The 11,477-nt window shown below is 50.3% G+C and overlaps 1 protein-coding gene across 1 annotated transcript; it reads right to left on the bottom strand.

Annotated features, from left to right (window-relative positions):
* Positions 1–237: 237 nt before the first annotated feature.
* Positions 238–9,952, bottom strand: PMVK (phosphomevalonate kinase). The gene is made up of 5 exons (XM_065882838.1): positions 9,781–9,952; positions 7,534–7,597; positions 4,765–4,917; positions 1,846–1,975; positions 238–775 (listed from the first exon to the last, which is right to left on the bottom strand). The coding sequence occupies exons 1-5, from the start codon at positions 9,873–9,875 to the stop codon at positions 639–641; spliced, it is 579 nt and encodes a 192-aa protein (XP_065738910.1). The 5' UTR covers positions 9,876–9,952; the 3' UTR covers positions 238–638.
* Positions 9,953–11,477: the final 1,525 nt, after the last annotated feature.

The following is an 11,477-nucleotide window of genomic DNA, read 5'->3' on the forward strand; positions in this document are numbered from 1 at the left end:
CTGTGGAACACTGAGCCTCTCTTGGGGCCATCCCAGAAGACAAGACCCTCAGACTCCAATCCTGCCTCAGACACAAACAAGCCTTTTACTCACTTGGCCCGGATCAAGGTCAGCCTCTGCAAGATATGTTCCCGCCCAGCTGGGAGGCAGAGCAGAAACCCACAGCCACCAGGACAACCCAGGCCCTACGGAGCCACACAGGCTGAGTTGTCATCTGGGAGACGAGAGATGTCCAGCTCTCAGCAGGTGCTCCAAGAAGGTTTATTAGTATCCACATTGGGGAGCCCCAGGCTCTTGCCGAGAACAAGGGGCTGAAAGCATCCAGTCGGGGAAGCAAGGCCACCACAGGCTGACAGGTCTGGCACCCATGGAGATGGTGATGCTTCTGTTTCAAGCACAGCCAACTCACCCCTCTCTGCCCTTTAAGTCTCCTGGTAAAGAGGTAGGGCTGTCCTTTCCACGAAGAAATGAGGTCCCTGGTGGTTTCTTAACTTGTCTGACATCTACCAGCCCCCAGAAACCTTGACACAGGCCCTCTGTCTGCTCCCCCAACCTCGGCCAGCATCAGCAACCACATGTTCAGCACAGGGAGCCCCCCCTCACCCTGGCAGCCCCCGCTCGCTCCTAGAGCCTGCCAGCTAAAGTCTGGAGCGGACAAATTCTATCAGGTGCTCCAACTGCTCCTCCAGGTGCTGCTCATCTCCGTGGTTCTCAATGACCCAATCGAAGGCCCCGACGTTGTCCAGGCCACATTCTGACTCAGCATCATCCACCCCTGCAGAGGAGGTATGGCGAGGTCAGGCCCCATCCCTCCTGACAAACACCAGGCATCGGGCACTGTGGCCTGCTGACCCCACATGGAGCCACCCTCTCTTGCACTCCCCTCGGTCCCTCCGGAACCAAGCTCCACTTACCCCAAAGGGCACTTCCCCACCCCATGAAACACCAGGATAGCAGGTTCAGCAGTCCACAGCCACCTGAGCCCCCCAGAGGGTCCCGCCGACTTAAGTCTTCACTTGTCACTGCCATCTCAAACCACAGACAACCCAAATGGCCATTTCGTTTTCATTTTATGTGAAGCTGGTCGTGTCCATTTCTATCCCTGTATCTCTGATTCAGTTCTCATGGAAGGCAGAGTGTGCCATTCTCACCTGACAATGAGAATGGTAGTAAGAGCATCTACCTGGTGGGTTTGCTGCTACTATAAAGTGAGATAATGTTTAAAGGGCTTAGCATGGGCCTGGCCAGAGTGAGTGCCCAGGAGGTGAGCAGCCATTAGGAAGGGTCGTACCCACTGATCTGAACTTCCCCAAGTCACAATGACCTAGGGCAGGGAAGACATATGATCTATGCCTCTGAATGGCCACAGTGTAGGTCCTGGGCTGGCACCACTAAGGCTGCCTAGTAGAGCTTCCTCTCCCCCCTCCCCCTACTCTGTTAATCAAACAGGAGTGAAGTTTGTCAGGCCCACCCTCTGGAAAGGGTGTCAGTCCCCCCACCAGGCTGGAAAGCAAAGGTGAAGGACCAGGGAAATGGGTCCCAGCCAGACCTCCAGAAGCCCACTGGCCTGGAGAAGGCAGCCCAGGTAAGGATACCAGGCCAAGGTCACGGGGCAACCTTCATCCCCAAGGATACCATCTTCTACCCGACTCCACTTTTTAATCTGGAGGTGCTCCTGAGCCCCAGGCCTCAGACTCCTTTTTATAATCCCGTGCTCACTCCCCACAGCCTGCCAGGGAGACAGCGGAAGACCAGACCAAGAGCCCAGGAGTGGGTGGCCTGGTCTACAGGTGGGGCGGCTGGCCTGCGTGCAGAGCCTTGGGGCAGAGGTTGTGAGCAGCTCACCTGGTGTGAACACCCAGCCCCGCTGCTGTCGGCTCTGCTCTGTGGCCACCACGCGGACCGTCTGCGTCACAGCCCCGTAGGCCTCCCGAAACCACTGGATGTCAGACACCCTCCGTGTGTCACTCACCAGCTGCAGGGAAAGGACACAAACATGTGCCCAACAGGACATGGTGCAGGGAGCAACAGGACAAGGCAAGGGGGTAAGGGAGAAAGAGGAGAAGACCCAGACCCAGTCCAAATGAACGGGAGCATAGACTACAAAACCCAGGAAAGTGTAGCCCCATTCCCTATTATTACCCAGCCAGCTGGAATGGACATCCCCTCCCCCCTCCAGGCAGCCCTTCCTGACTGCTGCACTCCACAGCCCGATATGCCCACACTGTATTCTACGGTCATGTCGGTCATCGCTGAGCTGAAGAAGAGACCTCAAGCTTTGAAGTCAGATCAGCCAATCCAATGCACTCATTTTACAGATGAGCAAACTGGTGCCAGAAACAAAGATACCCTAATCGGTCCCTGCCCCCAGCGCCTTTTAAAACGTAAATGTGATTCCCGTCAGCCCCTTGCCCTAAATCTCTCAAAGGCTTCCCATAATTATAATACAATCCAAAGCTCTCACCCCAATTTACAAGGACCTATAAGATCTGGCACCTACTTCCCATCATTTTCCCTTCATTCATTCTGCTACAGCCAACTGACAACCTTGCTGTTTCTTAAACATACCAACCGGGTCTCCTCCTCAGGGCCTTTGCACATCCTACTCCCTCTGCCGAGATAATCACAAGGGAGGCTCCCTTGCTTCATGGAGGTTTCTGCTCAAATATCACCTCCTCGGAGAGGCTGTCCCTACCATCCTGGCTCCCTTCCTGTCCCTTTCAATTCTTATATGCTTTTTATTTTTCTCTGAGCACTAAGTATTCATGAAACCATCACTATTTATCTGTTTGTGTGTTTATTGCCTGATCTGCACTCTGTAGAGTCAGCTCCATGAGGGGAAGGACTGTGTCTCCATTCACTGCTCTATTCCTGGCCCTTAGCACCGTCTGACACATAAGGAGCACTCAGGAGCACATGGTCAATGAACGAATGAATAAGCTAATAAAGAGGTCAGCTGTTTTTGTCCATGCTGCGGACATGTTCATTCACCCAGCTCTTAAACAAGTACTATGTCAAACACCTACTGTGTGCCGGGCACTGTGCTAGGCACTGGGGATAGAGTGGTGAGCACAACAGACCTGGTGCTTGCCCTCAGGAAGCTCACTGTCTGGTGGGAGAGACAGACTCTAAAGATGCAGCTTCACTAATTACCATGTAATCACAGCGCATATCAACAAGCATCTCTACCTTACCACTCTGAAACTGAACTCCTGATTTTGTCCCCAAACCTGTTCCTCCACACCGTCCCTGTCTCAGAAAATCACAACTCCATCTGTCTAGCTACTCAGAACAAAACCCTTGGATTTGTCTCCTGTCTTTCCACCCCAGAGCCATCATATTGGGAAATCCTATTGGTTCTATCCTCAAAATCTGTGCAGAATCCGCCCCTTCTCTCCACTCCACCACCACCCCGAGCCGAGCCACGGCCATTTTGCTGTCTTGTGGAAAGATCCTCTGCCTGGCCTCTCTGCTTCCATTCTTGCCCTCCTGCAGCAGCCAGGGAGAGCTTTCTATAAACCTTAGAGCAGACCATGCCTCTCCTCTGCTCCAAACCCTCCAGTGAGTCCCCATCTCACTCAGAGAAACCCCAGGCTCTTCCAGAGAATCTGCAATGATCTGACCTCACCTCCTGCCACTCACGCTTCACCCACAAAAACCCATCTGGGTCACTCCCTTACTTCCTTCAGGTCCCGCTCAAACGTCATCACATCAGTGAGACCTTCCTGATACCTTTAATAAAGCAGCAACCCAGCCCTCCTCAGAGTCCTGGCCTGCTTTATTTTGTCCCTTAGTATTTATCTCCACCTGACATATTCTGTATTTTATTAGGGCCTAATTCCCTCTGCCCCCAGCTTAATGTAAGTACCCTGAGAGCAGGGACTTCATCAGATTTTCACATGATGTATCCCCAAATCATCTGGAACCAGTCCTGCTACAAGAAGATACTACTGGGGGCTTCCCTGGTGGCACAGTGGTTGAGAGTCCGCCTGGCGAGGCAGGGGACACGGGTTCATGCCCCGGTCCGGGAAGATCCCACACTGGGCCCGTGAGCAATGGCCGCTGAGCCTGCGCGTCCGGAGCCTGTGCTCCGCAACAGGAGAGGCCACAACAGTGAGAGGCCTGCGTACCGCAAAAAAAAAAAGAATATACTACTGGCTGCCAGAATGAATGAGGAAGGAAAAGGGTAAGGTGCTATGGGAGCACCTGACCAGGAGCGCCAGTTAAAACCTGGGCATCAGGGAAGTCTTCCCTGTAGAGGTGCCATGGGAGCTGAGCTGGAGCTAACCAGGTGAAGAGGGATAGAAAGGGCAGTCCGGGCAGGTAGAAGGACACGGGCAGAGGCCTTGATTCCAGAAGGGGTTTGATTTATTTGAGGAACAGAGAGAAGGGCAATGTTGCTGCGGCTTAAGGAGTAAGGAGGCTAAAAGGGCAGCAGGAGCCAATCATTCAAGGCCCAGAAGTTCACGTTACAGATTTTGATTCTGTCCTTCAAAACAGTGGGACAAGGGTTCTAAACAGGACTTGGTTGATGTTTTTAAAAGGTCACTCTGGCTGCTGTGTGATGAATGGATCACAAGGAACAAGAGCCGAAGCAGGCACCAGTGTGAGGGCTGCTACGACTGTCCAGGTGAGAGACGGTGGGGGCTTGGACCAGGGGCTGGCCGTAGGGAGAGAGAAATGGACACATGTGAGATATGTCTGGGGAGAGGCAGAGGGCTGGGGAAAACAGATTTTCCTAATGCTGCCATAGAGCCCACTTACCCAGACGGGCTGGGAGACGCCCTCCACGATCTTCCTGCAGAAGAAGCCTGGGTCGGCCTGGCGCTTCTCCTCCCCCCAGCGGATCATGTCCCTCCGAAAGGGCTCCTTGTAGGTGCTGGCATCCAGGAGTCTCTGGAAGTCTAAGTCGTGCTCCTGCCCAAAGCACATTCTGTTTATGCCACCACCCTCTCAACCTCACTTAGGTCTTCCCTAAAACAGAGGGAGGGCCACCCCTCCCCTCATGTGCCCTCCCTGAGGACTGCCGCAAGGACTCGTGAGGTTGCCGCCAGGCCAGAGGCCTGCAGGGGAAAGGGTCCTAGAAACTAAGAACTCCCAAACACTGGCAGATGGAAGAAACGCCTTGGGATAATCCAGAGATTGTTTCAGTTTGTCTTTAAATGTGTGATGTGGTTTTCTCTTTTGCAACAGTTTTTACCTTCCCAATTATTTCTGGCTTAAACTAAACCTGAAATTAGTTTACCTCCCTTGGGCGCAGGCTTAGTCTTCAACTAAAGTGGGAAATCTGAAAACATCACATTCTGTGTCCTTCCACACCCCCTCTGGCATCGTTTGTCCCCATCCCAAAGCCCAGGAGACTGGGCTTCCCTGTCTCTCTCCCCTTCCCCTCACCCCCTTCCCCATCCCCAAATTCCTGCCACCCTTGCTGCATCAGCATCACTACATTTGGCTCTGGGCACTCCTGGACCCCTGCAGCAGGAGGGGGGCCGTCCAGAGGGTCCCGGGATGGGAGGGGGCCTGAAAAACATCACTCAGTTCAGGTTTCAGCTCCCCTGGCATTCACCGCAGCAAGACCCTCTCCCGAAAGACTCAGTTTCTTCACATACAAGCTGAAGGGGCCGTGACCCAGCAAGTCAAATCACCTACCTGCACCCTATTCCAAGGTGGGGCCAGCAGCCATCTCCCATTTATAAACTATAAACTAGTTTGCCATGTACTTTTTTTTTTGTGGCTGCTTTTTCTAGTTGCGGCGAGCGGGGGCTTCTCTTCGTTGCGGTGCACGGGCTCTAGGCGCACGGGCTTCAGTAGTTGTGGCACGTGAGCTCAGCAGTTGTGGCTCATGGGCTCTAGAGCACAGGCTCAATAGCTGTTGCACACGGGCTTAGTTGCTCCGTGGCGTGTGGGATCTTCCCGGACCAGGACTCGAACCCGTGTCTCCTGCATTGGCAGGCAGATTCTGCCAATGGTAGGGTAGGGAAGCCCTACCATGTACTTTTTACCACAGGGGAAGATTAGCCACCAGGAGCATTATGGTCTGCTTGTCAATTATATTCCCCATTGCAACTTATAAAATCAATGCATTAACATTTCATTTTGAATTTGTTTTCAAATGGGAGTAATGGATGAAGTAGTGCTGGACTTAAAAACAGCGGGCACAGGCTGGCCTATCCGTCTCCTACTGGGGTTTTAGAAATGCAAACTCCTACCCACTCACCCTACCCCACCCTCCGGCCTGGCTCACTGGTCTGGAGTGGGGCCTAATTTGGGAAGTTTGGAAGCAGATCAGTGGTTTTCAAACTGCTCCTCTGAGCCCTGGGGTTTGGAGATGCCCAAGCCCCACTGGGGAAGGCTGAGTGCCTCCACTCCACTCAGAGTCGCTCCCAGTCTATCTACTGGATACAAGGAATTTCTGCATCCAATTTCACTTGGGAAAGATTCCCACTAAAAAAAAAAAAAAAAAAAAAAAAAAAAAAAAAAAAAAAATTGAAAACCACTGAATCTGTTATTCCCAGGATCCCCCAGGCTGCCATGCTACGAATGGGTCTGTTTAGGTGGTGGGAGAAGACCCAATGGTACGGGAGAATGCTTCCCATGGATATGGGGCCGTCATATGGAAGGAGGGGACAAATTCATTTTGTTTGGACCCAGAAGTTCACTCTCAGGCCAACTGACCAAGGGGCCATGAGCACAGGTCCCTGGAAGGGTGCACCTAGAGGTCAAGGACAGAAATGTAAGCGAAGATCAGTCTCTTCATTGTGTGGGGAGCTAATCCCACCCTCCAGGCTCCCCTTCTGAAGTCTAAGATCCTGAGAGTTCCTATTTATTTTTTGCAGTCCTATTTTTTTTAATCTACATGGTTCAAAATTCAAAAGATAAACATCGTTTATAGTGAAAAATCTCTCTCCCTCCTGTTCCCCAGCCATGTAGGTCCCTTCCCTGGAGGCAGCCAATGGTCCAGTCTCTTATGTATCCTGCCCAGGCTTTTACACATCCCAAGCGCCTAGAACGGTGCTGAATGCACCCCATAAATATTTGTTGAATGGCTAAGTATATGAGCAAATATATTTACAATTTTCCCCATTTTTATACAAATGCAGCATTCTCTATACACTGTTCTACATCTTGCTTTTGTCATGGGATTAAATTTCTAAGGGGAGAATTCCAAGGGTTGTTGCAGGCCAGCTTTAATGGGGGAAATGGGGGTGATGTGTGTCATATTTTTTGAATAAGGGGACAGACCCTTACCAATAACACGGCATCATAGCTGCCAACTCGCGTCTACAGACTTTTCTGGACACGCTTTCCTGAACACGCTCTAGGGAGGTGGCCTGAAGTGAGTAAGGCCAATGGGAAAGAAACTTAAACAGAAAATGCCCCCAAAAGGTCCACTTATAGAAAGCGGAGAGCCGTGTGCCACCCTGCCAAAAGGAGCCAGAGAGATGCTGCTAGGGACTCAAGCAACAGCACAGCAACTAAAGCTCAGGAGCTGGCTTCTTCCAACCCACCAGATGCCACAGAACCACCACCTACCTGAGCATACTGCTTCTTGAGTGGACCAGAGAGCCGGAGGACAGCACACACGTCAGCTCCAAGTCTGTGAGACAGGGAGATCCGAACCCCGTTAACCTAAAGCTTCCAGGCCCCAGAAGAGTGAAGCCCCATTTCTGCTACTGGCATCTATATAACTTTGTCAGGTCTCAACTTCCCTGATTTCCTCATCTGTAAAATGGGGATAACAGTTTCTTTTCTGTCTCCCACAGGACTATTATGAAACTCCAATGTGAAAGAGCCCTGAAACTAACAGGGAAAACAAATAAAAGCATAATTATAGTGTGAACATCCTAGCAATATTCTGGCTGGATTCAGTTACTGCTGGGCCCCTGAACTAGTTCTCTCACAGCCAGGGGTATCTCAGTCTCAACTGACTTGGTCACCGCACATAAATAACTCATTCATTCAGTTGTTCAATTTGCTCAGCCAACCATTTGTCGGGTTCTATATTTGGATCCAGGTGATACGAATGTGAATAAGATACATGATTTCTGCCCTGACCTTGAGATGCTTACAGATTCACTTAAACACTGACATGGTGAGATAGATGTTCTTATTTCCATGTTTCAGATGAGGAAACTGAGGTTGAGTGAGGAAAACTGACTCACCCAAAGCACCGTTGCAAGTAACAAAGCCAATATGGGTAAAATAAATATAAATGCCAACATTTAATTCCTATGCCTTTACTAAATGCCAAGAATTGTTCCAAGCCCTTCATGTGCGTTATCTCATTTAATCCTTACAATCACCCTATTATTATCTCCATCTCACAGATGACAAAACTTTCTCATGAGAAACTTGTACAGGCTTCCCTAGTGGCGCAGTGGTTAAGAATCCGCCTGCCAATGCAGGGGACACGGGTTTGAGCCCTGGTCCGGGAAGATCCCACATGCCGTGGAGCAACTAAGCCCCGTGCGCCACAACTACTGAGCCTGCACTCTAGAGCCCACGTGCCACAACTACTGAGCCCACGTGCCACAACTACTGAAGCCCACGCACCTAGAGCCCGTGCTCTGCAACCAGAGAAGCCACCGCAATGAGAAGCCCGCGCACCGCAACGAAGAGTAACCCCCGCTCGCCACAACTAGAGAAAGCCCGTGCGCAGCAACAAAGACCCAACACAGCCAAAAATAAATAAATAAATTTATTTATTTATTTTTTTTTTAAAAAAGAAAAGAAACTTGAACAAGATCACACTCGAATAAGTGGTTGAGTCAGGATTTGAATCCCAGCAGTCTAATTCCAGAGCCTGTGCTTCTGATCGCGAATTGACTTATGTGTTGGGTGGTAAGAAGAAATGTTACTTAGGAAAAGGTGGCGGATACTTAGTGGTGAAAGATTAGGGCAGCAAATTCTGCCCTGGGCTTTTCTGCAACCTCTTAGAACCCCCATGGTGTCCCAAAGCAGCCTCCTGTTACCCTCACCACACTGGCCTTCAAGAGGAGGGGAGCCCCACTCCACGTTCTCAGGCTTCTGTGCTCTCCTAGCCCAACAAAAATGCTCCCACACAGAACATCTTGCTTTGGGAGAAAACCTGAGCAAAAGGTATTATTAGGAGAAGCAGTGAGGTAAAGCAAAAGGAACCCATTCCTTGGAGCTAGGCTAAAGCTGAATTTGAGTTCTGGATCTACTGATTACTTTGTGTTTCTGGCAAGTTTGGGTTTGGGTTTTTGTTTGTTTGTTTTTAACTTTTCAGAGTCTCAGTTTCTTCATCTGTGAAATGGAGATACTGATTAATAATACCACGCAGTACCTAACAACCCTATGTGACACACAATAAAGGCTCAGTAAACCGCAGCGATTAGGTGGTGTGTTGGGCAAGAATTCGTCTTTGAAGTCTGATACAACTGAGGTGTGGTCTGAGGCAAATCCTTTATCTGTGACTCAGTTTCCTTTTCTGCAACCATCACCTCGCAACACTGTCTGTAGGATTAAGAATGATGTATAAAAACGTGCCTTGGTAGTAACTGTTACTAATGCTTCTTGGAGAGACCTACAGCTTACAGTCTTCGGAGAGGTGGCCGCCTGGTTCTTTGAGGCGGGCGTGTGCAGACTGCTGTTTTACATGACGGTGACAGTCCTTCACTTCTCGCCGCCCAGCGCTCCTTCTGCCCTGCAACCCGAGGACCTCAACTCCAAAGCTCACTCCATCACACCCCAACATACCCCTCGTGTCACGTGATTCGGGGTAACCCCGGTCCTCCCCCTTCCCCGCCCCGCGGACACCTGCTCTGCAGCGCCTCGGTCACGAAGTCCTTCCCGGATTTCCTCTTCCCGCTGAACAGCAGCACCAGCCGCGGGGCGCCTCCCAGCGGGGCCATGGGACCGCCACCCTTTGAGATCCCTAAAACTGACACTTTTCCCTATCCCTTAAATCAGGCCACCTGGCCCAGAATGGACGCGGCCACTCGGTGGAGTGGCAACAAGGAGGGGTTCCGCCCCCGTCTTCTTCATGGCCATGGAGAGGACTGTCAGCCCGCACACGTGCTTCCGTGACTTTAAATTAAAGCCTGCACAAATGGATTATGGAGAGAAAGAAGGTTACTTCCTAGGGCAGCCTTCTAGCCTATAGAAGCTCCCCTACCAGAACTCATTTGGAACCGTCCAACCCGCCCAGACTCTGACGTCACGGTCCCGCCTTCTTAGCCGACACGCGTGACACGTTGTGGGGCGGGAATTGGACGCAACTATTTTCCTCCGAGGGGGGGCTGACGTCTTAAAATTTCCTAAGTGAACCTCACATTGCCTTCCACACAACCCTACAAACATGAAAAAAAAAGAATAAACGTGTTCATGTTGAGAAAGTTTTCAAAACTACCTGTTTATCTGTGCATTTTAATGCATGTGCTAAAGCAAATCCGTATAAGCCCCACAGGGAAAACAGGTCTTTCTGGATATGAAATGAGGCGAGGACTCGAGGGGTGTGTCTGGTGACGTCATGCTGGGGAGGAGCTTAGACAAACGCGTTACTTTATCGTTAAACGGGCTTTATAATTGGAGAGGCCGCTACAGTTCGACCCTTTAAGACCAGCGGGAAGATTCACACCGCTCTTCTAGCCGCAGCCTGCTTTCCAAAGGTTTTCTGAAGCGAGAGAGCTTGGAATGACATCAATAGAATAGGTTTAAAAGGGGCTTTGAAGCCACCCCTGGACGAGATTACCTCGTTGGGTTTTTTTTTGGTTTTTGTTTTTTGGTTGGTTGGTTGTTGAGATTACCTAGCTTTATCTGGGGTCTAGCGCTCAGCCAGGAGTTCAAGGGGCAAAAATAAGTGGTGGTGATCTGCCCCTTCCCTGAATTCCCACTTCTGCCCACAGCAGCTGACAGCTAGTCCCAGTTAAGTAAGTGGAGTCATCTTTAGCTATGACTCGCTGCCCTGTATCTCTCTGAGCTTGTCAAAACAGAGCCTGCAAGCCATTACTGCCTCCATTTTACAAGCTATCATATCAAGATAACTGAGGTTTTCTTTGGGAAAAACCATTAATTCTCTGAATATTGAAAAGATGGCACAGGAGAAGCTAAGGAAATTGGAATGGTCAATGGTCAGGTGCACAAAGAATGGACTTCGGGAAGGTCTTTTTTCTTGTAACTCAGAAAGCACTGTACATATCCATGCGCTTAGAAGGCAGCATGGAGTTGTAATCCCGGCTCTGACACTTCACAGGGATGTAGCCACCTCACAGGGTTACAATAAGAAGGAAATGAGGGAAAAAATGATAAAGTACAATAAAAATGCTTTGTATATTCTCAAGTGTCATCCAAATATGGAGTTATTTATTCTGAGCATTGTGTGATTTCAAAGTTTATACGCCAACACAGGATCAGATTTCCCAGCTCACCTTCAACAAGCGTTTATTTGGGACTCCACTGAAAGCACCAATCCCACCTCTGCCAGCAGAGACTAGAAAGGATTAACTGCACTCACC

Source organism: Phocoena phocoena, chromosome 1 (genome assembly GCF_963924675.1).
Source record: "Phocoena phocoena chromosome 1, mPhoPho1.1, whole genome shotgun sequence".
Classification (NCBI taxonomy): domain Eukaryota; kingdom Metazoa; phylum Chordata; class Mammalia; order Artiodactyla; family Phocoenidae; genus Phocoena; species Phocoena phocoena.

Coding starts and splice junctions, on each gene's coding strand:
- PMVK (XM_065882838.1), bottom strand. CDS start 9,875: ATGGCCCCGCTGGGAGGCGCCCCGCGGCTGGTGCTGCTGTTCAGCGGG. Junction 4,918..7,533: donor TCAAGAAGCAGTATGCTCAG/GTAGGTGGTGGT, acceptor TGCTTTGGGCAG/GAGCACGACTTAGACTTCCA. Junction 776..1,845: donor GGGCTGGGTGTTCACACCAG/GTGAGCTGCTCA, acceptor CCTCCTCTGCAG/GGGTGGATGATGCTGAGTCA.